At 39.4% G+C, this 26,595-nt stretch overlaps 1 protein-coding gene across 4 annotated transcripts in view; it reads left to right on the top strand.

The window, feature by feature from the left end:
* LOC134538436 (ATP-binding cassette sub-family G member 4) overlaps window positions 1–26,595 on the top strand; it is a 365,107-nt gene that overhangs the window by 279,026 nt on the left and 59,486 nt on the right. For all 4 annotated transcript variants that reach the window (XM_063379760.1, XM_063379763.1, XM_063379762.1 and 1 more), the window contains 2 exons: window positions 19,556–19,745; window positions 25,979–26,124. In XM_063379760.1, the coding sequence (XP_063235830.1) occupies window positions 19,556–19,745; window positions 25,979–26,124 (336 nt within the window). The remainder of the gene's footprint in view (window positions 1–19,555; window positions 19,746–25,978; window positions 26,125–26,595) is intronic.

Below are 26,595 nucleotides of genomic sequence, written 5' to 3'. Positions count from 1 at the left end.
TAAGAGAATACAATGTCACACTGGGGTTTTATTTTATTAATGCTCACTATTATTATTATACTTGGTTAGTTTATGATTTTTGTTGAGTAATGTGATGTTTAGGGCCCAATTGGCTTATGACCTAATCAGTTCAAACATTAAAAATATTGAAATATTAATTGTTTTAGGTCAGTCCAGTACTTTTTAAAATATATGTGATATAGGCCCTACAGCCTTGCTGAGTAAAATATTCACAATTCTATTCAACTTCGCAAATATTTTAAATTTTCAATTTGATATTCGCTTCGCATAAAAAAAACTAATATTCGCAAAGGCCTTATTCGTGTTCCGTTAAAAAAAAAAACAGCAGCAGGGTCACGTCCCAGGGTCCTCTCGCACGGATGTCAATGCTATGGACATGGAAAATTCGCGGGTTCAATGTCCTCCAGGATAGACTTCACGGTACTGTTAATTGTGTAACGTACTATATAAATTTTTTGTGTAAGTGACTTGCGTGTATGCGCCGAGTATTGCCCACTGGAGGAAGGCTAGCCGCCTTGCATGCCGCCTGGTGGCAGGCTACCCGCGTGACATTGCCGCCTGGTGGTAGGCCACCCGCCAACTTGAACCATCTCCGCGCGGGACTGTCGCCACTTTCAGAAGTTGGCTGCCTGCGTCGGCCCTGACGTCATCGCCACGTGACCAAGTTGTGACTGCAGTATCTGACATTACAGAAAGATATGCTCGTCACGAGGCTTACTGGTATAGGCCGAGAAGCAGAATCAGAAGCAGAGTAGAAGACTGTGTGCCTAATAGCCTAATAGCTACTGCCAAAGCTGCCTTCACACCGCACCCGCTGCCGCGGAACTACGCGCTGACTGACGGCGAGGCGTCGAGGACTCTGCTGGACTTAACAATCGTCGTATGGTAAAAACTTTAATTTGCAACACGGATTTAGTCAATCTTAGCCGAGGACGAGAGCAGAACCTGCAACGAGTACGTCGGTAGCGAAGAGGTAAGGAGTAACGCAAATGCGAGGTTTTACCAGCTACGTCTGGAAGGGACGTGTGGAGTACGACCAGACGTTGGGAACTTGGTAGCAAGTAAGCTAAGCTAACAGTGGCGGACTTCGTAAGCAAATGAAGAGTAATACAGTTTGTTGCTTCAATACTCTGTTGGAAAAAAAAAATTTCATTTAAGTGACATTCAACATTGAGACTTAAGGCGGTTGTTTTAGAAAAAGTCGGCAGGATTAAGGTGCAGGCAGCTAAAATATTTAAGTGTATATACTGTGACTATCCCCCGGGATGACATAAGGTAGTGACAGTCCCCACGACTTGCTAGGAGCAGCCACATTTACACACAGCAACCAAAAAATTGCAACTTTAAAGCCGCTAGAAACAGGTACTCGTAAAATACAGCAATCATCATGACAGCTGCTCATTATTTGCAAGCCTGTGAGCAGAGATAACAAATAATAAATAATTACACATTTTAATGTGGACCTAGTAACGGGTGTTACAAAAAAAAATATATACTATTTTTTTTTTTTTACTTGTTGGTGCCTTTAATGCACTCGGTGAACCCACACCATACATAAATACATCCTTCATAAGCTGAAATATACTGCAGTTGAATTACAAATTGAACATTTCGCCAAGATTTAAAAAATATATGAATATTTTAAAAACAAATATATTATATAAAAAAATATAAATTGTATCCTTGAAAATATAATCTGCACCATTTCTTAAATCGTGTAACTAAAAATTATCAATCTAGAAATTAAAGATACAAATATAAAAATAACTATCGCGATAAATTGCAAATTACTTTTAAAACATTTGAACAAAAATTTAGTTATTTCAGACAAGTCTTTGAAATACGTCTTATACCAATATTATGCATTTAAATATTTTCGCTGTGGACAGCCTGTTTAAATTTATTTGAAATTTGCCAATATTTAAAAAAATATATATTACAAATTAACTTAAAGTTGCGCAGTATTATGCGGCCGAATACCACCTCGGTACGCCGCGGCGCAAAGTCACTACTCAGTGTTTACGTGTACATACTTCGGACGTACTTAAGATTCCTATCTACCTGCCTTTGAGGTTTCAAAAACATGTACATTGTTTTATGCAATTTCCAATAAAACTATTAGAGCAACAGCTCTTAAATTTTTTATCCGACAAGTATAATGAATTATTTCTGGAAGCATATTTTTACATTTTATAATTTCGTGATGTAATTTACTAAAATTAATTGCACAAAACAAGCAATTTGATGCCTGAATTCCCGGTTACTTATCTAAAATTTGTGAAATATGAAACAATAAAACTAAAGACGACATTGTTATGATCAAAATGATAATATAAAAGTGTAGGGTCACCGCTTTGAATTTTAAAATATTCGTTTACGAAAATTGGATATTTTGGTGTTCTTTGTGTCTGACTCGTGCTGCCTGGCGGGAGAGACGCGTGAAGCTCGAGGCGAGGTCTAGAAGGGAGGGGATGGCGTGGTCTGCAGGGCCTGGCGGCGCTGGAGGGGTGGTTCTGGCCTTGAACATTGCCGCGAGAGATAACTGTAAGCTGATTCTTCCCTGCTCGCAGCAGCAGCTTGTGTTTCCTGTCGTTGTATCCTGTACTTTGATGTTTGAGATACCTCAAACCATTCCGCACACGAGAATGTGGATGTTTGTAGAGGAAAACACTCCTAAATAATTATGTAACGTTTGTCTAGTATTCCACTAAATTGCCATCCAACATAAAGTGAATATAAAGTATATAAACGCATGAGTTAATAGTGATTATATTAAATTGGTTAGAGAACTATAGCAGAAATATTATTAGAAGTAAGTAAAGGCTCCGGTTATTAGTCATCAGTAAAGCCACGGAATTTTCGCGCATTCATTTAGTCGCAAGCTTGAATGCAAACCTCCACACTGTCGCACTGTGTTCATGATTGGACCGCAGTTATCTGGACACGCCCCTCTACGACCGTGAGCCAACGATGTCCAGCTAGGAGAGAAGTAAGCGAATCAGGTAGTGTCAAATAACAAGGATAAAAATGTTCTCGCTAAGAAATCAACCAATGGGAAAGTAAACATGGGTCGAGCACACCTATAACTTTGAATTCTATCCTGAGGCTAGAGGAATCCGCGAAATTTCCGGGACTTTGGTCATCAGCTTCATATATAAAGATGGAAGCGCATGTAGACAAAATAAAAGCAAAATCGGGCAAATTTTTTATGAGTGCAAGAAGGAAGAAGAGAAAAGGAACAGCCTTGATTGAATATCAGAAACAAAGGTATGTCGCAAATTTTTTTTGCATGGACTCAAATGGGGAACTAAATTTTTTACCAACCACCCTTTTTTTTTATTTTGCTCCTCTTCAAAGTGGGTTAGTAATAATAATTTTTCGTGTTTTCAGAAAATACGACAGACTTCAGGAAAATTCGCAAGACATTCCACCGCAAGCCAGTAGTACAGTGCACAGCGCAACTCATGTTTCGTACTCTGAAGTCGGTACAGTGATTGATACACCTCAATGTTCAGTACATGAAACGTGCGACATAGAGAACTCATGTCACGGCTTGAGCACCGGAGAAGTGTAAATAATAATAGTTTATTTTATTCAGCCATGAAATATTTTTTCCTAACGTCCCCACTTCTGCGTACTGCAAATCGCTACCAGTACCTACCACCATATTTTTTGTTGCACTACGATGTTTTTAATGTCATGTTGTAAGAAAAATTGAGTCTTATTCAAAAGATTAATTTTTAGTAACTTGCGCGTTTGGATGATATACGAATGCATTCCATGTGTTTCTATATTTTAAATTAATTTTTACTACTTTGTTTAGTAATTATTACCGTAGTTTTTGGTTCCATGTTACTTTCTCAATCCAGCTATTTTGACTTGTGAAAATAATACAGTAACATGTTCGAAAAAACATTACCACCAATAAGTACAGTATTTTTGCTTGTTACCACTTGCTTCTTGAAAGAAATTTGCTCTCAACGAGTTTTAAATAACTGACGTGATTGGACAATGCCATGGTTACTTCTCTTGAGTGTTTAGTTCAGACTAAATTGAACTATTTGAAAATGAACCTTTGAAAAAATTAAAAACACTGCTTGTTACTAGAGTGGATTATGCATTGAATATTAGTAGTATTAAAATATTCGGGGAACAAATTATTAGAAAAATTGCCTAACAATTATTATGATGGTAAATTTCTGCCCTTGATATATTATTTGAATAGGTTTTAAATATAAAATAAAATTATTTTTGCCCTAACTCCCATAGTCTGCTAGGTGTGATTAATTGTTTTCCACATCACGTTATTGCTCGTAACTGTAAATATAAGCTAGTTTAACCTACAGTGCTTCACTGTGGCAGAGTGATAAAACATTCTTAACTTTGCAACTTATTTTTAAAACAAGTATTTATAAATAACATTGAAAACATGTCATATATATATATATATATATATATATATATTAATTTGTGTTTATATCCGCTGATCTTTCGTTATGGGTAGGTTTGCAAATTTAGTACGGGTATGTGTAACATTTACAGGAAAATTCAAAAATCGTACACGTTACTTCAGTCAGTAATGCAGTCAGAGAGTGAAAACGGTATTTCCTACTGGAGCAGGCGGGTTGCTGATGATGTAATTATGGAAGACGAAATGGTCGATGGTGTAGAAGATGAAATGCTTGATGGTGTCGGCATAGGAGCAGTAAATGGAACAGTGCTCGTGGCGATGGACGTATTTATTATCAGCAACAATAAAATAACTAGATACGTAGGCTTATAAATATTTTATAACAAGGCCTTATGAAAATGTTTCTCGTGATATTTTAGGATGAAAATATTACGTCTCATGTTAGTTCTGTTTTGGATTGGCATTAGTTTTTGTAAGATTTTGTCTCAATGATTATCCCCCATGTGGTGGCGGGGTAGAATCCCACCATAGCCTGGTGGACTTGGTATATTACATGTAATTGCCAACCTTTTTTCTTTTTTGTTTTAAAACACATTATTAAGTATTTCTCAAACCAAATAAAAACTGAAGTTGCAAAAATATAAGCTTCTGTGCATATCGTCTTTCTACATAATTCGAGTTAGAATGTGGTTTGCTATAACCTTCTGCAATTAATTTCAGTCACTAAAAAAATTCAATGTTTTGGACAGCTATTTTATTGTTTAAAGAACTGGAATTATCACTCGTAAATACTTGCAGTATACCTCCTCTGTTACTCAGGGCCGTTAGTACATCTAAAACCTCTACCGAAATCTGATGTAACCAAAAACCTGAAAGTTTTTTAGAATGCCAGAAATCTATTAAAACGCGCAATTTGTACCTCGTCAAAAACTTCAGGACATAATTCAAAATAAATTATTTCATAATATTGATGCTATCTATAACATGCTCATAACCTACAATAGAATTCCAGTTCTTATAACAGAGTGTGCACGTTGTAAAACTATGTAGTCTCAGATTAAACGGGACTTTTTATAGATAAACAATACCCCTTCATCGGTGCTACACCTGATGGCCTCATTGGAAGTAATACAATAGTGGAAACAAAGTGCCCTGCATCTGCATATGGAAAGCATCTAAGAGAAACCATGAAAGAAGGAAAACTGAAGTACCTGATGTTTTCGGATTATAAAATGAATTCTGTCGTTTTAAATAACAAACAAGAATATTTTTATTAAATACAAGGTCAGCTACATGTCACACAGAGAGATGTTTGTTTATTTGCTGTCTGGAGATCTACCGAAAAGGAAATAACAATCACGAAGATCGAAAAAGATGACACATTCTGGGAAAACAAAATGAAAAATAAACTTGTCACATTTTATAAACACTGCATGTTGCCTGAATTGGTGGAACCGAGACACACGCGTAGCATGGAAAAACGAGACCCCATTTACATAACTGATGCTTTACTTCAAAAGAAACAAGATAGGATGTTAAAATCATCCAAGAACACGCCTTCAAGTTCTCAACAACTGGCTCATATTGAAGTGAATCATTAACTTAGCTATACAGTCAACAGACTGATGTTAGGTTCAGTTGGGATACAGGCTTGACAGCTCTGAACTTGAGCAGGACTGAGGTACTGCACGGAAAGTAAATGCAGAATTTTTTTTTGTTGCAATAACGATTCCTATCTCCTAATTAACAAAGACTTACGACAAAATTACGGAACTAAATAATGCATTGCAATCTAACATGCATTCAGGGAAATGTTCGGCAGTGCTTGTGGACGATATGGTTTGACAACAGTGTAAGTTATGCTTTGTTATAGAGCAATCATCTATTTTTATATAAACTCCTAAGACGGAGGAACATGCGTGTTGGGGTGCTTTACGTCGAAAATGTCTTCTTTTTGTTAAAACAATGTTTTGTTAAATGCTGTAGTTGTACAAATAAGCATTATGACTGTAAATTTAAATATATTTGTGTAATTTTTTATCGTAAAATTAACGACGAAATAATAACAGCAAGTGTTTGTATTTTGAGATACTACCTATAGAATCTAAAATACTTGGTTTAACAGTTTTATCATGTGAAATTATATGCTATGTAAGATTTTGTACATAACCTAGCTGAATGTTTTAAATTTGTCTATATCACTCATTACCTGTCAACAAATTATTACAGTAGGCGTATGTATTTTATGATGCCATGGAATCTAACCACTTGCGTGAAATTGCCCTCATGTAAAAATATGTCTTCTATGAGATTGTATATACAAAATTGCGGATTGTCTTAAAGTTGTCTGTATCATTCCTGTCGACGAATTTACAAGTGTAGCCTATGTATTTTGAGATGTCATACAAATTAACCATTTGGTTTAGTGTTGTTCTCATGTGAAAGTATGTATTGTATATTATTGTGAATATAAATATATATAATATATATAATGTAGTGGTTGTTAAAACGGTCCACAGCTTACTGCTTCTCAGCCTTTCGTTTACAACTGATAAATTTTGGAAAATTTATGTACATATATAAAAGTATATATATAAAATTTAGCTTTAAAAATTAGGCAACAAAAATTCAAAATAAATAATTAACGTGTTATCTTATTTCCATTAAAATATTTCTCACTATTCCAGAGTAAAAAGACCAGCAAGTTACTAATAACGCAGGTGAATTTTTTTCGTTTTGCCGCATAATGCTGGATTCAGGGTACACAACGACATTCCGGCTGCTCTGGTGATACTGTGAGCAACACCTGTCCTTTACATGAATAAATAAAGGTAAAGCAGATGGAACAGGCAAAAAAAAAGTTTTGGAAGTGTGTCTTTTGCACGTCTTTTGCAAGGACCTACGTATATTTTCTAATAATATTTAATTTCCAGTAACCATAACAATAAAAAAAACCTGTAATGTCAGGAATTTATAGCTTTACAGAGTAGAGTTAGATTACAATTACGGTCAATTTATGTATACGTTCTTGGAATGAAGTATTCAGTTTATATTTATATTGCTGTTTATTTTTTGCGACAGAAATTGTGCGAGCGGGAAGCAATGTTTCAGAACTCTGCGTACAAATGTCATACGACTGTGCTGGGACGAAAGCCAAACACACGGAACTGGTGGTGGATTCCAGCCTTCCTTCCTCCAAGGCGCCTGCAGCCGACTGTCTGCGAGGGAGGGGAGGTAACGCGCCGTCATCCCCTCCCTACCTACTGTAGATACGCGGCGAGCCTAGAACGGTGACGCCCCCAGCTACAAACTCCGCCTCCAGGGCGATCAGTTCAAGGTCATCGGGACAGATACCGAGTTCTCACGCGTCTAGATAGGAACCTTAAATACTGTTACCGAAACAGGAAGACGTCGTGCTACATGTTTTATCAGGACCGGACGGGTGACATACTTGATGATGCGTCGGGCGGCTCGCTGACGATCCATGCATTAAGCTCGTAAAATTGTGTTTCGCAACTTAACTGGAAGACGTACCAGACACAGCCTTGCCATGCACATAAAAAGGACGCATCTTGTAGCTGAAGTCCACAGCCGACGGTTGACGACGCACAGATACAGAATGGCAAAGCTAATTGCAAACCCACCAAATTGCCGATTATTTATTTACAGCGCGCTAACTGTCCCGGTCGCCACACGTCTCGTGCATCCATAAAATTTTCTTTAAGTCCTCAACTTACAGCACATTCGAACACTTCAAAAGCCATGCTTGGTTCTCACACGCCCGGAAAAAAAAAATTGGTTGTCTGTAAAGTCGGTTTACGGACGATAGTTTAACGTGACGTCATAACAAAACATTGATGAAATGATTGCATACTTTTATGAATAAAATTGAATAATTTTTATTGAATTATCACTATTTTGTATGGATACAAAGAAGGAGTGAAATGAAATCTACAATTTAATTGATAAATTTACTTGTATTTGCACTCATTAATTCAAATATGTTTATTACTTTAACGAAGAGATTATTTTAACTCTAACTTGTATACATGTTTGCTATTTAACTTCTTCCAATCTGTGTTATTCTGTTAAGGATAGGACGATGATAGGAAAAGTAGGAAACGAATGGGAGTGTTTCAAGTTTAATGTGCCTCGAAAAAGTCAAATCGATGGTTGTTCCAATCGAGTGGAAGAGAAATAGATGCGGCGCAAGCGTACAATGAGAGTAACGGGACACAGCGTAATGGGACAATGTGCGTTACGGGACACTTTTTCGTGCGTGCAGCCGGCGTTCATCGATTTATTAGACGTTGTCACGTCAAAAAATCAAACAGTACCTCCGCGGACGGGTAACACGGGTCATATCGCGCGAAGTTCCGTCTGTGAGCTCACATCTCGCTGCTGTCCGCCCGGCGAATCACGGCGGGGCCGCCACCCGGCGCTGTATTCGTGCGCGGCAGAAAGTGGTCACTGTCTTGCATTCTTCCTACACACACCAACGTATTAAAGGCATGCCCAGAAACTATGTTTTACGCTGCTGGCAATTAAAACTAACACAATAAAAATACCTCAAATAAACTAAAATTATAAATTAGCTTCTCACCGTTTTTAAGAATGTTCTGGTATCATTCCACGAACACGTAGCCAACCTTAGCAAAACTTGCCACTAAAAATGTCCAAAATAAACAATAGAAAATATTATACAATTAAATAAAAACAAACAGCATCTAAAACCATAGTAAAAAGTGAACTAGCTTGGCTTCTAGGTTGTAGCCGTGTCCTTACGCGGAAAATTCACCCACGTTTCGGTCGACATTGCAGTCGCCATCATCAGGGAGCAGTTACCAGTAGGTACCTATGTCGGTGAATTATTCGCCAAGTACACGGCTACAACCCAGAAGCCAAGCTACTTCAGACAATGGCCGTGAAAGCCTGCGAACATCATAGTAAAAGGTGACTTAGAAATGACCTGCAATAATTTTAAATGCAAAAAGGGAAAATATAAATGTTTGCCAAAAGTGGCACAAGTCACAATACTCTTTACGACAAGGGTTCAGGGAGGCCCCAACTCCCGTCCCTGTGCGGTAATCAGATAACGACCAGTTAAGGAGCGGAGCCTCTCGGCTGCAGCCGGCTCTAGTATCTGAGTGAAGCTCCCTCCAGGATACGAAACGGGCTCGTGAAGCGTATAACAGCCTCTCCCGCTTACGGCAAACCACAACCTTCTCGTAGCGCCATTGTTTCCACAAACAGGGCACTGCCGGGGGTTCCCACTCCTCTGACTTCCTCAGTATCTGGTGGGCTAGTTGGTTGCTACCTGGGACTGCACCAGGAGCGCCGAAAACCCATCGGGGGGTTAGGACACCCAAACCCTCAAGGGGTGTCTCAAAGCACTGTGAAGAACCCAGTATGTATGTGGTAATAGCGATGGCGACTGGTTTCCTTGGGGCGGCCTTGTGCTGGGTCAGCTCGGGCCTTAAGTGGCTATAACACGTTTTGCGGGGGAGAATCTGAGGTGAGTAACCAAAGATATCCTCGGCACTGTGCGGGGCTGTCCTGAGGGTGGCTGGCGTTTGTCCTGTAAAACACTAATCCTGCAATATAAAGGGTGCATCGGGTCTAATCCATGATGTAACAGATCCCCGCTGAGGTTTCCTTTAGTATCCTGTCCAGTAAAGCACTAATCCTTCAATATGAAGGGTGCCTCAGGTCTAATACATGATGTAACAGATCCCCGCTGAGGTTTCCTTTAGTGTCGTGTCCTGGAAAGCACTAATCCTGCAATATGAATGGTGCCTCGGGTCTAATCCATGATGTAACAGATCCCTGCTGAGGTTTCCTTTAGTGTCCTGTCCTGGAAAGCACTAAACCTGCAATATGAAGGGTGCCTCGGGTCTAATCCATGATGTAACAGATCCCTGCTGAGGTTTCCTTTAGTGTCCTGTCCTGGGAAGCACTGATCCTGCAATATGAACGGTGCCTCGGGTCTAATCCATGATGTAACAGATCCCCGCTGAGGTTTCCTTTAGAGTCCTGTCCTGGAAAGCACTGATCCTGCAATATGAAGGGTGCCTCGGGTCTAATCCATGATGTAACAGATCCCCGCTGAGGTTTCCTTTAGTGTCGTGTCCTGGGAAGCACTGATCCGGCAATATGAAGGGTGCCTCGGGTCTAATCCATGATGTAACAGTTCCCTGCTGAGGTTTCCTTTAGAGTCGTGTCCTGTAAAGCACTAACCCTGCAAAATGAAGGGTGCCTCGAGTCTAATCCATGATGTAACAGTTCCCTGCTGAGGTTTCCTTTAGAGTCCTGTCCTGGAAAGTACTAACCTTGCAATATGAAGGGTGCCTCGGGTCTAATCCATGATGTAACAGATCCCTGCTGAGGTTTCCTTTAGTGTCGTGTCCTGGGAAGCACTGATCCTGCAATATGAAGGGTGCCTCGGGTCTAATCGATGATGTAACAGATCCGCGCTGAGGTTTCCTTTAGTGTCCTGTCCTGGAAAGCACTGATCCTGCAATATGAAGGGTGCCTTGGGTCTAATCGATGATGTAACAGATCCCCGCTGAGTTTTCCTTTAGTGTCCTGTCCTGGAAAGCACTAAACCTGCAATATGAAGGGTGCTTCGGGTCTAATCCATGATGTAACAGATCCCCGCTGAGGTTTCCTTTAGTGTCCTGTCCTGGAAAGCACTAAACCTGCAATATGAAGGGTGCCTCGGGTCTAATCCATGATGTAACAGTTCCCTGCTGAGGTTTCCTTTAGAGTCCTGTCCTGGAAAGCACTGATCCTGCAATATGAAGGGTGCCTCGGGTCTAATCCATGATGTAACAGATCCCCGCTGAGGTTTCCTTTAGAGTCCTGTCCTGGAAAGCACTGATCCTGCAATATGAAGGGTGACTCGGGTCTAATCCATGATGTAACAGATCCCCGCTGAGGTTTCCTTTAGTGTCGTGCCCTGGGAAGCACTGATCCTGCAATATGAAGGGTGCCTCGGGTCTAATCCATGATGTAACAGTTCCCTGCTGAGGTTTCCTTTAGAGTCGTGTCCTGGAAAGCACTAACCCTGCAATATGAAGGGTGCCTCGAGTCTAATCCATGATGTAACAGTTCCCTGCTGAGGTTTCCTTTAGAGTCCTGTCCTGGAAAGTACTAATCCTGCAATATGAAGGGTGCCTCGGGTCTAATCCATGATGTAACAGATCCCTGCTGAGGTTTCCTTTAGTGTCGTGTCCTGGGAAGCACTGATCCTGCAATATGAAGGGTGCCTTGGGTCTAATCGATGATGTAACAGATCCCCGCTGAGGTTTCCTTTAGTGTCCTGTCCTGGAAAGCACTAAACCTGCAATATGAAGGGTGCTTCGGGTCTAATCCATGATGTAACAGATCCCCGCTGAGGTTTCCTTTAGTGTCCTGTCCTGGAAAGCACTAAACCTGCAATATGAAGGGTGCCTCGGGTCTAATCCATGAGGTAACAGATCCCCACTGAGGTTTCCTTTAGTGTACTGTCCTGGAAAGCACTAACCCTGCAATATGAATGGTGCCTCGAGTCTAATCTATTATGTAACAGTTCCCTGCTGAGGTTTCCTTTAGAGTCCTGTCCTGGAAAGCACTAATCCTGCAATATGAAGGGTGCCTCGGGTCTAATCCATGATGTAACAGATCCCCGCTGAGGTTTCCTTTAGTTACCTTGGATCAGAAGTGGTGTAGGACTCGAGGTTGGCAGTGGCGGCTCCTATGCTTGGAGCACACTCATCATGAGTCCCCGCTCCCATGACGAGTGGACGTGGTGGGCGACGTAAAGCTCGGGTACTAGCCTTCGAAGCTAGTAGAGAGCGGGTATCCCTCGACCGGATCATGGGTCTCTGGGTGACCGAGGTGTTCCAGGTGGACCACTTAGCACCCCAGTGTCTTGGATGGGATCCAGCATATGGTCGACTGTCTGGTGTTGAAGTTGGGATGGGTTCCTCGACCTCTTGGCGTAGCCGTCAGTCGGCCCCGTGCAGCGATGTAACAGCGTATATGTTTCCAGGCTCCTTGGGAATCCATGGCGTTCCTGATTGCGCTGGTTCGCCAGGAAAAAAATTCATCTCCGGCACGCGGGTTAAGCCTGTTAGGGATCAGATATCGCGGTCGGTCTGGTGCACCTGCCATTCGGATAAATGGAAGACATGTCTCTGGAGGGTTCGGCACGTTCCCAGAGCCCCGTATACATAGTTGCGTAACTAGGATGCCATTGTTCTGGGAATTTTGAGTGTTTAGTCGGTACTTATGACGAAGCGGCACTTCGGAGGGCTACAGGACCTTCCCAGGTCGGGACTTGGCAGGTATTCTGGAAGAAGGCTGGCCTGCAGCGAGATGCGTGTGAGATTGACAGAGGTCTGGTGGCGATGCTGGCAGATCCTCGGAGTGATGAGAGAGTGACGTCAAGAGGGCGAGTGACCCCTTGGTGAGCGAATGTGCATGCCGAGCGCCGGACTTCGTGAGCGAATATCGGTGCATGTGAGTGGTGGGAGTCAGCGTGTTGAGAAAGTGACGAGCAGCAGGGAGAGCCAATGTCGAGGCGAGCTCCATTGGGGAGAGTGAACTGTAGACGTAATGAAAGAGTTATTAAATTATGGACAGGCATTTAAGGGTTGTATTTTAATTTACAACTCGTAACAATGCTTATAATTATAGAATATTAGTCTAAAATTTACGAAGAAGTCGGTTACAAATAATTCTGGGATCTTCGTTAGTTTACAAATATATATTTTCAAGTTTATATTGTACCCAATTACGTTGATACAAAGAAAAAAATAAATAATTTTAAATTTCCTAACAAAGCTAAAAAAAATAAGTTTACAGCAGAAACACTATTATTCCTTACACACTAATATTTGCCCTGTTAGAACAGAAAAAAGAACTCCGAAGTCGGAAATCGGCATAGTTTCAACGTAGATTCAGTTATCTGGAGTCCTTCATTTATTTGAGGCGCATACTTCGTTGAAAATTTGGTAGATTTACTGTTATTTATAGGGACCGGATAAGTTCGTGGGTTCATTGACCTCTAGGGTAGATTCTTCAGTCCTTTACATACTCGGTAGAATGACACTTGTTCATTGGCTGCTGACCCGTGAGACGTCGAAAATAGGTTATCTGTAATTTGGCACATTCTTGCTTTAGGGTTTCCAATTGGCTCACATATTCCTAGATAAAATCTGGACCAATCGTTGAAGCGATTCATAGGTATAGTTGTTTAGATGTTAACCTATCACTAAATTAATCCGCGAATTTTTTCGATCTCTATTAATAGGAAGGAACTGGAAAAATTCTTGGGTTCAGTGACCTTTAGGATAGACTCCACAACACACTGCATATTTTCATTAAAAATGTAGCTTAGCCAGCCAACGTCATTTTATGTTTACATCTAAATATATAATGTTCAGAGAAACGTAAATTTTGCGGATTATTTTGGTCTCAATTTAGACTGTAAAAATGCCTACTTTACATTTTTTTGATGTTTGGATCAACAACTGTTGGGACACTCTTACCTATGATTGTGGGTCAGTCAACTATACAAACTAGCAATAAAGTATCGAATCACATCGCCCAATTCATACGAAAGGGATGTTCTACAGCAATAAATCAGCTAATACGAAAGCATATGTGGTTAGATAATACACAGTACTATGCATTTTAGCATGATGCCTAATGAATGAGCGAAATTTCTGAGTCTCTAATAATGATTAGTGATCTGGGAAAATTCGCGGGTTCAACGACCTACAGGATAGGCTCTGCGCACACACACACGCAAATATCACACGATCATTGGCTATCAACATCTACTGGGCAGCCTGTGATTCGTCAATCTTTTTTGTTGAGGGTATCAGACTGGCCCAGAGACTTCCAGACGAACTGTGAACCAATTGCAGGAGCAGCACAAAATTATATGTGATTTGATAAGAGCGTATCGCGAGATGAAACCGCGAATTTTTCCCGGTCTCTCTGCTCATTGTTATGTCGGACGTTTGGAAAGATTCAAACTTCCTTGAAAATAATAAAGTGTGAAATGTTTGTAAGATGTGAACAAACGAGTGCCGAAAAGGTAAATTCTTCGGTGATACACCAAGTTGTGTGAGAGTCGAAAGGATTTCGGATGTGTACTTTCACGGCAATCTCCTCGCGGAACGCATCCTCGATGTAAGTGTGCACACTGGCCACGGCTGCATCGGCGAAGGACGAGACTGGCCACGGCTGCATCGGCGAAGGACGAGCGCCGCAGTACTCCGCGACTCGGCCTCGAGAGAGAGTTCCGGCAGGACGTCTCCAGAGAGTGATCGGCTCGTACGAACGTCGCGTCCGTAACTTCACGGTCGACGATCCCTCTCGGTGAATTGCGGCTTGGAGGGTCTTCCGACCCCACCCGCGAGCGAATACGTAAAGCTCCCACCCAAGGTCTGGCGAATGCCAGGTCGTTTTCGTGCAGTTACAGGGGGGAAAAAAACATTATTTTAGAAAAGATTCTTTTGGAAACCAGTTGCCAAGAAATGGTTTATAATACTACAGGAAAGATATCGTCACAACACATGTCTACGGTTATTTCTGCATACATGAATAATATAATTTTTTTTTTTTAGATATTTCACGTACTTCCTACGAAAATTGGCGCATAATTGTATATTTTAATTAACATTTCATTCAAGCATGCCGTTTTTAAAAGATGAAAAAAGATAATTATATATTCAACAATTTGATTTTATTTTGTTGTAACATGCTCATTAATGTGCGCAGGTGATACTGAAAAGCTATTCAGGGAACGGTTTAAAAATATGTAACTTTACTATTGGAGGTACTGGGACTACACAAAGTATAATTGACCGGGTAAGCTTCCGAACCCAGTATTACTGGGAAAACTATTTGGTAGAGACACCGTTGTTTAGATGTTAATTTAAAAATGTACAAACATCTGTAATTTTACATGAATATTTATAATCTGTTAAAAATAATACAGTGTATCGAGCGGTCATTGGTCAGTTGTATATGACGTGAAAGCTCGTACTTGCATGCCATGTTGATTTTCTTTTCTTGTCGTCTTAATATTAAACCAAAATTCTTAATAACAGCCTATGACTCCTAAACCAATGGTTGACCGTAAACTTGAAATACTTAATTATTTGACCAAAAATTCCGGGAAAGTTCCCAAAATTAAAAAAAAAACTTTTTTACTTAAAACCTTGCACTTTTCGTTACAGTCGTCATCTTGGATTCTAGAGCGCTGCACTTATCATTATGAAAGCCATTTCCATGGTGTGACGTCAACGTAGCACTTTTCGTTACGTTCGCCATTCTGGATTCTGAAACGTTGAAATATTCATTACGGTCGCCTTCTTTTTATGCTAGAAAAAGGAGGAAAATGTTTTAATCCACAAAAAAAATTAAATTTTTTTATATAAATAACATCCTATATTTTTTTCAAAATTAGCCACCATCTTGAAAATCCGTAATTATTGACCGATATGAATGGAAAAAATATATATATAATTTATACAAAAATTCATTTGAATAAATTTCAAATAAAAAACGTACTTGCGTCATGGAATCTACGGTTCATTTCTACATTGGAGCCACCGGCAATTTTTTTCCTAACCTAACTAAAACTAAGTGTGTTTGGGAGGGGTCCGGGTTAGGGAGGGACCTAGGTTCGTCTCAGGCCGAAGCCTATACGCCTAGTCATGCTGGAATTAACCATGCAGGGAGAGGGTCGCATGCATCGTGTGCTAGGAGGGGATTGGCCAGCCATGGCAGCAATTGATGCAATGACTAACTCCCTTCACTCATAAATCTGGACTATAATCAGAGATAGGTTTGGCCCAGGTAAAACCTGCATAGACACAGGGAAAACCCTGGGCACTGTCATGCGGGGTGCAAATTTGCACGCACAGTGTAGGAGAATACAGGAGATAGAGGATGGTCTGGATGAAGAGTTGGGCAGAGTAGAAAAGAGTCTACCATGCGGGGGGTTTGACACTCGGACTTTGTGGTCCACTGGATTTAGTGTCCAGGGACGCAGGGACGCAAGCGCCCCTGGTGGTGAGTGGCTACACTGACCACTCACTCCGCTGCCAGTCAGCACTGAGCCACCGGCAGACTGATATCCCACCATTAATGGCAAGGCAGATATTACGCCAGCAAGTATGACATCACGGCAGCCATGTTTTGTCCGACATATTATCTTTTGTCCGATATCTTATTGAAGTCTGCTGGAGGTTGCCATCTCATTTTCGTCTGCTAAATAGCGATGTGATCATATTAGTTTAATTTTTACCCGCTAGAGTGCAGTTGTATTTTTTACCGTGGCGTTCGCCATCTTGTCAGCCGTCTGGTTCGGTATAATAAAATTAATAAATTCTATGTAAACTATAAATTTGGTAAATTTCCAAAATTTTTTTTAAAATCACTTCTTAAAATAATGATAGATACGATCAATATCCTTCCTTGATTCGATTCTTGTTGAATGTAATAAAATATAATTGAATAAAAATAACAAAAATGTAAGGTTCGATAAAAAAACTAAATTACAAATAAAAATATACATTTCATAAATTTTTCAAGTACATAAAGACAAGCAAACTACAAGCGTTTCTCGAAGTCAACAGTCTTCTCAGAAGGCGAAGCGAGTCCTTGACATGCCTTGACATGTGTTTTCCAGGGCATCTGCACATGGCAGCCTATTAAGCAGGCACGTCAGATAGGTTGGAAAGTCACATCTAACAGGTAACATCTAACAGCCCATTCGGTGGCCAGTCACCACGCAATCGGTGAGCAGCCACGTCTTGATATAAGCTATACATTTCAGTCGGATGGCCAGGCACGTACGTCCCAGTCGGTTAATCAGTCTAAAAATCCCAGTTGGTGGCAAGGCGCGCAAAGTTGGTGACCAATCACGTCTATGTTAGAACCAGGAGCACATGTCCAGTAGATGGCCAGCCACATCCAGTAGGTAGTCAAACACATCCAGTCAGTAGCCAAGAGAAAATCTTCGTCCATACTCGACAAACATTTTAACAAGGTCATGTTCAAAATCAGGCGTTTAGTCCAGGCATCTCCAAAAATCAAGGTTAGTTATGGCCCGTCTACAGAAAACTTGATGTAGCCTACATTAAAAAAAAGAAGCATACTTAAATAAGAAGCACAATCAACGAAAAGGAAGCACAAATTAAATCACAATCAAAAAAAGAAAAGGAAACAAAGGACACGCAAATAACTCGCAATACACAATACACTGGCACCCAATGAACACGATGAAAAAAAACCAATACACATACAGGAGACACAATGTACACACATTGCACACAGAACACGCAATTGACACACAGTACACGAAAAAGACGGGCAATGGACACAATACACACTGAGCACATAGAACACACACAGGACACGCAATGGACACACAGCGCCATACGAATAACATTGCAATAAAAATTATTATAATCAGAAAGTTTAGTGCTAAACTAAAAACGGTCAAAATTTGTTTCCTTTTAGTAAATCAAATTTTGTGTCACTGGAAATATTTTTAATATATTTTCAGTTTTGTGCTTTTGCCCTTACGAAAAAAATTATATTATTTTTTAAATATGCTTATATTTTTAAGATTATTATTTTAATAAAAAACCATTGGAATTATTGTCTTATATATAATATATGTTTGCATGCACGAAAGTTTTGACCAGTTAATTTTTTTGTAGTTATTTCCTTTTGAATTTTTAAATTAAATACTTATCTTGTGGTCAATTAATTTGATACTGATAAAATTATAAGTAAAAAGCACCGATGCACTAAATATAAATACATATTAATATAACTTTTTGTCAAATATTTTTATCACTTCATATATATATATATATATATATATATATATATATATATATATATATATACACTAGCTAGGGATACGGAAATTTCGCGCATTCATTCAGTCTCAAGTTCGAATGCAAACCATTACACACTAGCAAAGTGTTCATAATTGGACAGCAGTTATTTGGACACGCCCCTCTACGACCGTGAGAAGTAAGCGAATCAGGTAGTGCCAATTAAAAAAGAAAAAATTATTTCATGTAATAGATCACCCAATAGGAAAGTAAACTTGGGTTGAGCACACATATGACTTTGGATTCTACCCTGAGGCTAGACGAATCCGCGATATTTCCTTGTATCTAGCAATGAAACTATTAAAAATCTGTTTTTACATATCTATATATTTATCTACCTTTTTACCTGTCTTAAGTGTGTCATTGGTACATAAAAAACACGCGCGAGTTCGAGGGCAAAGTGTTGTGTCTAAATTTCAAAGCAATCGGTAAAGAACTTTCTGAGATTTAAGATTTTTAACGACCGAACACACATTTCTATCGGTTTAGATATCAGACATAATTTTCATTTGCAAAAAAAATAATAATTTTAATTTTTAATAAATAAATGTTGTGTGTATTAAATGAAAGTGTTTGATTTATTCATAATTGTCCAACGGCTTCCTTGCCACCTTACAGTGACACCATGTCGGATTGGTCGGGGGGAGACGGGGAGATAGCGAGACAGCCGGCGCGACATGTCGGGGGGAGACGGGGAGATAACGAGACAGCCGGCGTGACATGTCGGGGTGAGACGGGGAGATAGCGAAACAGCCGGCGCGTCATGCCTGGGTGAGATGGGGAGATAGCGAAACAGCCGGCGCGACATGTCGGGGTGAGACGGGGAGATAGCGAGACAGCAGTGTGACATGTCGGGGTGAGATGGGGAGATAGCGAGACAACCGGTGCGACATGTCGGGGGGAGACGGGGAGATAGCGAGACAGCCGGCGCGCCATGCCGGGGTGAGATGGGGAGATAGCGAAACAGCCGGCGCGACATGTCGGGGTGAGACGGGGAGATAGCGAGACAGCAGTGTGACATGTCGGGGTGAGATGGGGAGATAGCGAGACAACCGGCGCGACATGTCGGGGGGAGATGGGGAGATAGCGAGACAGCAGTGTGACATGTCGGGGTGAGATGGGGAGATAACGAGACAACCGGCGCGGATGTCCGGGTTGGAGCCGAGCGCTCCACGCGCAGACTCATGTGGTCACGTGTGGCGCTGTGCCGCAGGATCTCCGGCGTGTCGGGCGTGGTGGCGGTGGACGGCAAGGAGCGCGACCTGGACGAGTTCCGGCGCCAGTCCTGCTACATCACGCAGGACGACCGCCTGCAGGCGCTGCTCACCGTGCAGGAGAACATGCGCGCCGCCGCCGACCTCAAGCTACACGTGTCCGTGTCGGCCTTCCAGAAGAACCAGATCGTGAGTCTCTCAACCCCCTTCCACATCTATGTCTCCGTGAGCACTTTATACAATTACAGCTTTTTTATAACATATTTGATGTCAAATTAAAATTAACATATTGGATGAAATGTTACTGTAGAACCTCCCCTTCTTTTGAATGGGTCGTTGTGATTCGGTCTCTCTTCTGCTAGCTGGTAGTTACTGTTTACCTTTGTCCTGCTTCAGTGTGATTGCAACACACAGTTCATCTGATGTCGTTGACGGGCGTATCCAAACAATTGTGATCAAATCATCAGAAGAGACTCGTACAAGCTTGCAGTTTATTTTGCGACCCAACCAAACCCGCTAAATTTCCGTGTCTTTATTGGTTGTACTGCAGTGCTCTTGACGCACCCTTGACGACCCTCTTTGCCGGGCATGAACAAGGAGAGGAAGTGGTCACCCAATCACATGTAACACGCCAAAGGATGGACCTTGTCATTGGCCAAACCGAGGCAACAGCTTTGTAGTCTGAGTCATGTAACTGTCTCGAAATCGACATTCCTCAAAAGTAGTGTCAATCGTCTACGTACTCTTCTGCCACTATTGTTGAATCACTTCCTGCTTTCGTGAACAACTCCCTGTATTTGTGAACAACTTCCTGTGTTCGTAAACAACTCTCTGTGTTTGTGAACAAATTCCTGTGTTCGTGAACAACTTCCTGATTTTCTAAACAAATTTCTGTATTCGTAAACAAATTCCTATGTTCGTAAACAACTTCCTGTGTTCGTGAGAAAACATCTTGTTTTGCTTTGCAAGATACATGGTGAAAATGGGCACATCTGGTTAAACTTTTGGGAACTGTAAGTTTTGGGACATGTTACACAAACCTTATCAACGTGCGTTGCATGGCTCTCGTGACCAATATTTTATTTTTTATGATATTATTTAATAACTAGCTCTACCACTCAAGCTTTGCGGTGGCTCAGTCTGGTTAAACAGAAAAGATGGAAAAGATAAAAAAAAACATTTTTTTTGTAATTTGTTTGAAGTAAACTTATGCAAAGCCTCTTCGTATCTTTCTCTATCTCTATATATGTCCCTCTATAAATCTCACTATATTTCTCCATATATAAAAATCTATCTATTTCTCTCTATCCATATCTCTACATATCACAATCTTTCTCTAAATCTCTCTATGTATAGATGTTTTTATTTATATCTCAATCCATCTCCCTATATATATATATATATATATAATTTACTCTTTATCTCTATATTTCTCTATATATCTGGATATCTCACTCTATGTAGCTCTATATACTCTCTCTATCTCTCTTTATCTCTATCTATATATCCTCTATGTATCCTTATCTGTACAAAACATAAGGCGATCACAAATTAATTTACATATATCTTTTATCCATCTATATTTTTATCAATCTTTTTACCTGTCACATGCGTGACGTATGTATATAAAAACACTCATGTATTCGAATGCAACTTTGAATCAAAATTTCAAAGCAATCGGTGAAGAACCTTTAGAGATTTAAGATTTTGAATGTACGATCACAGCTGCGGATTTAATACCGAATTACGGAATCACGGAACATAGCTGGTTTCTTACGAAAACGAGTCGTTGTGTTGCATGGTAACGGAAAAAATTCCGTTTCTGTTGTGCGTGTTTCGTGAACGCAGTTCGAATACATCAATCAAGTGGTTGCGCAAATAACGGAACTAGTAAGTGTGCGCATGTACTGTCGAAATAAGTAGATTAATTATCATGTTTTAAAATAATAATGGGATGGTATTACGTCCGTTGTATGATACAACTAGTACATATTCTCGGACATTTCATTTGTTGGCTACTTACATCACGATAATTTTTGTACGGTACTTTGGCTAACCTGTGTTGTTTTAATTTCTTTCTTGAAAGCCATTTTTTTCATCAAAGTGTTTGTGTCGTGTCTTCAGACGTGAAAATGTTTTATGTTTTTTGATAGTGTTGTGTTCTTCAGTGCCGGTTGTAGAAATGAAGCGTGTGACAGAACAATTTGTATCTGGTGTAAAAAAAAAAAGAACGCCACTGTTCAGAACTTTCGACCTAACTATTAAAAATAAGGGCCATGCTTGTCGTCTTCAAATGTTTCGGAACGCCCGGCGGTTTGTAATGTATGCACGTGTGACTTTTCGATTGCACGTGGTGGAAGGTATGACTGTATACGGCATATTGAATCAAATAAACATGCAGAACATTTTATAGCCGTGGCGAGCAATAAATCTAAATCAGTGTTTTTCGCTACATCTGAAGAAACGAAAGTAACGAACGCAGAGTTATTGATTAGATGTTTTCTGGTAGAACACAATTTACCGATAGCAGTAGCGGATCATTCGGGTAATTTGTTAAAAGCCATGTTCCCGGACTCAAAAATTGCACAGAAATATAGCTGTGCTAGAACAAAAACATCTGCCATAGTGGAGTATATGGATTGTGAAACTAAAAGTGAATTTTTTGACTCTTTAGTAAGTGGACCATTTGCTTTAGCTACAGATGGGAGTACTGATTCTAATGCAGTGAAGATTTATCCAATAGTGGTTTCATTTTTTAATTTAACACAAGGTAAAATTTGCACTTTACTGTTATCCGCTCTTGAGAGTACAGACAACACATGATATGGTATGTTCTCTGTGCTTAATCAGAAATTTGAACGCTTAGAAATTTCTTGGAAAAATTGTGTATCGTTTGCATGTGACAATGCCAATACTATGATTGGCACAAACAAAGGTGTGGTAGCATTTGTTAAAGAAAAATATGCAGCTATTGTTGTGCAAGGCTGCTTATGTCACCTCATTCATCTAGCTGCTAAAAAAATCCAGTGCACATCTAACAATTAGCATTGAGACATTTTTGGTTAATATTTTCTATTACTTGGAAAAAAGTTCAAACTGCCAGAATCATCTGAAAGTGTATCAAGAGGTATGTGGAGCAATGCCGCACAAAATCTTGAAATATATTAGCACACGTTGGATCTCTCTCCTAGATTCAGTTGACAGAGTGCTGGAACAATGGGTGGCACTAAAGCTATTATTTTATAGTGATCCTGAAAAGAAAGAGCCTTCAACTTCACAGTATAAAAATGTAAAATCTCTCATGCAGGATCCACTTACGAAACTTTACTGTTTTCTTAGCAGTTCACTTCCTGTTTCCAACCAAGTAAATTTATTTCTCCAACAGGATGCTCATGTAATTCATGCATTGCGGAGAAAACTAGTTGGTTTATTGACAGATTTGCTTGTTTGCTTTATCAAATCATCATCATTACATGGGAGGGTCACTGAAGTAGATTTTCAGAAGCGAAAAAATCAAAAACCTGATTCTGATTTTATTATAGGTGCCAAAGCAAGTCTATATTAAAGAAATACCAGAAGGCGATTCATTCATACAGAAGTTCTATTCTAGTGTCAGACTGTTTTATGAAACAGCGTGTAATTAAATTACAAAGAAGTTTTCCCTTGATGATGACTTCTTGAAACATGCAGTGGTTGTTGACATCACACTGAGGAAGAGAACATCTTAATTATCAATTGATTATTTAGTTACCAGGTTTCCTAATTTGATTTCAGAAAATGATCATGACAGTCTTGAACAAGAATTTTCACTTTATCAATGTGATGATTTCTCTGAAGACATTTTGAGCAGTTCCAGAATTGATGACTTTGATGGATGATTGCAGCTAGGAAGAATGCCAGTGGCAATATTAAGTACAGAACAATCAGTACAATTATGTTTGCAGTTATGTCTGTTACCCATAGTAATTCTGCTACTGAACGAATTTTTACCCTTGCTAGAAAGAACATGACTGAGTTTTGACCCTCATTAAGCACACAAACTGTAGGTTCCCTTCTCATCCAAAAAATAAAAGGTGAATCAAGTGGAGAAGTTTGTTTCAACAAGAAATTTTCAGAAAAACAGCTGAGGAAAGCCAAACAAGCCACAAGACAGTTCTTATTCAACCAGGATAAAAGAAGCAAATAAAAAGACAGTTGTACAAAAGTTTAACTTTGAATACTTTGAATTGAATATTTAAAATTTCCAGTAAAGTTATTGACATTTCTTACATATTTAAATCATTTAATTGTTCAATTATTTTTTTTCGATTCATAAATTTGTATTGTATTTATATACATATGCCTATATTTTTCATTTTTTTTTTTTTGCATATTATTGTCCTTGTTTTATCTTGTGTGTGTGTCATAATTCCCCCGGAAAAATTTCTCGTGCATGATTTACGCGTACTTTTTTTTCATATAATTGTCATTACTGATGGATGTGATTGGAGGTTGACAGCTCTAGATCATTTACATTTTTATTTATATAGATAATAATAAATTCATTTTTTTTTTTGCATTTTTAATACAATTCATTAAATTAAACAGGAACATTAGTACTTACAAAAGCAAGCTTGTGTGTGTGCGCGCATATAGTCACTTTAATGTACGTGAGGTGTTTTGACTAAAGCTAACATTTAAAAAAATGTTAATAATTGACAAATTGTGATAATTTAGATTTTGCAAAGTCATTTGGAACTGGAAACATAACACAGTAGATGTTTTACAATAAACTGGAAATCTTTAGCAAAATTGAGCGATATCTTAATTTAAAAATATATATATATATTTATCATCGCTTAAGTAAAAAGACCAAATCAAATTTCATAAGTTACTAGTTTAGAACATGTACGAAAAATTAAAAAAAATTAAAACGTTAGTGAGTCTTTTAGAACTCGCCAGTGAAGTGTAACCTCGGTAATGACCAAACTCATGTGTTATCATGTTGAAAATAAACTTATACGAAACTCGGGAACAAAATTAATTATAAAATTAATTGTAGAATTTTTTTAAATAATGCCAACCTTGATAAATATGCGAAAAGTATTCATTTTAAGGAAAAAACTATAAAAATGTTTTCCCTTTTTAAAACCCAACTACATATAATCGGTTTAACGAGACGGTACCATTGATTTCTAAGAGCAGGTCAAACAAAAGAAGTATCGAACACTTCGCATTAAAATGCTTCAACGCTGAACATCTGACATTTCCCTTTATACCATAACTATCATGCATGCAATTAGGCACGTTGAGGGTGACATTTAAGGATGCACCAGGATTGCAATGAAATAAGCGTGCCTTAAAACGGAAACTAACAGGTTGAAAGTCCAGTGTGCATTCTTGCAGAAGCTGCTATAGCCACGAGCCGGAGTCATCAAGGTGGTGGACCGACGTGAGGCAACATTCCACTCGGAATTAAATTTTTACATGGTCATAACAATAAATAATCGCAAAGTTAAAAATTACGTGAAAAAATTTAAAAAAAAAAAGTTATATTATTGTACGCTGGTACTGCTATTTCTAGTATTTTTGCCGTAAAAATTTTATCAACGGTTGCAAAACATCCGCTAGAATGCGTTGAAACCAGTTTCTAGCCTCGCACAGGGCAAAGTTTATTAAAACAGTTGCCGATTTGTTTCCTATCTGGGATTCGGTTTGGACACATTCTGGAATACTGCAGTAGTATATAATAATATTTCCGACGCCTGGTGCTTGTGCGTGGTAGTAGTGGCGGTTTCTGCTGCCTTGGAAACTATATCTCCGATGACGTCACGGCGGCCATCTTGGATTAACTTGACCCTGACCTATTACCTTAAACTTCAATATTTAAAAAAAAAATTCAAAAAATACTCAAAATTCGTCCAAATACATCAAAATTTCCTTGTTTTAGGAAATTAATTCCACCAAAAAATTTAAAGAAAAAAATTCAAAATTTTATTTTTCTATTTTTGAAGGAAAAACCGTAAAAATTCAAAAATTCAATTTTTGAGGGAAAAAATAGTAAAAAAATTAAAGTTTTTGAATTCCAAATGCCTCAAAAGAGGCTTAAATTCCTTACCTACAAACCTTCAATTAAACTCTGAGGACATTTGATCTCAACCTTTAAGATTTCATGGCCACCATTTTAAACTGTGACTTCATTATTGCAGTTTTCGTTACGTCTGTCATCTTGAAAATCTGACACTATCCGAAACATTTAGGAAAAATTTTTAAATTTATAAAAAAATTATAAAATCTTATGTAGAAACACTAATATTTAATGATATGCCTAATTATATCGATGAACATTTGAAAATAAGAGTTATTAATACACTACGCTCTTTAAGTTTGTACATCTTGGTGTTACGGAATGTCCTTTTTTAAACATTGTGCTTGTCCCACAGATCAACGAAATACTGTCCACGCTAGGCCTGTCTTCCAGTCGGAACACGAGGGCCGGTGACCTGTCCGGCGGTCAGAAGAAGAGGCTGTCCATCGCGTTGGAGTTGGTCAACAACCCGCTGGTTATGTTCCTGGACGAACCCACCACGTGAGTAACATGACATCAGCGTCATATGAATTCAGTTACAAGTAGGGCACTGCAACGACCTTCGTTATATATCACAGGTGATTTTACTCAGCATGAGGGACTAAGACCCAAACACAAACCACCCAAAATAAGAGCACGTGTAATTCAGTACACGTGATAGAAGTGAAACTTCTATGTCAATCCAAACCAACCTGCCTGCATAATGCATGACTTTTTCATCCAGCATGAGAGAGCCCAGGGTTTTCCCTGTGTTTATGCAGGTTTTACCTGGACCCAACTTATCTCGTTTAAGTCTAGAGTTAACAGTGAGGGGAGTTATCCATGGTATCAATCGCTGCCATGGCTGGCCAATCCGCTCCTAGCTCATGAAGCATGCTACCTCTCCTGCATGGCTAAAACTCTTCCTGATTAGACGTATAGGCTTCGGCCTGGGATGCACTTAAAGACTTCCCTATCGAAACCCCTCTCAAA

Source organism: Bacillus rossius, chromosome 13 (assembly GCF_032445375.1).
Source record: "Bacillus rossius redtenbacheri isolate Brsri chromosome 13, Brsri_v3, whole genome shotgun sequence".
NCBI lineage: Eukaryota > Metazoa > Arthropoda > Insecta > Phasmatodea > Bacillidae > Bacillus > Bacillus rossius.
This window is presented reverse-complemented; position numbering and strand designations above follow the sequence as displayed.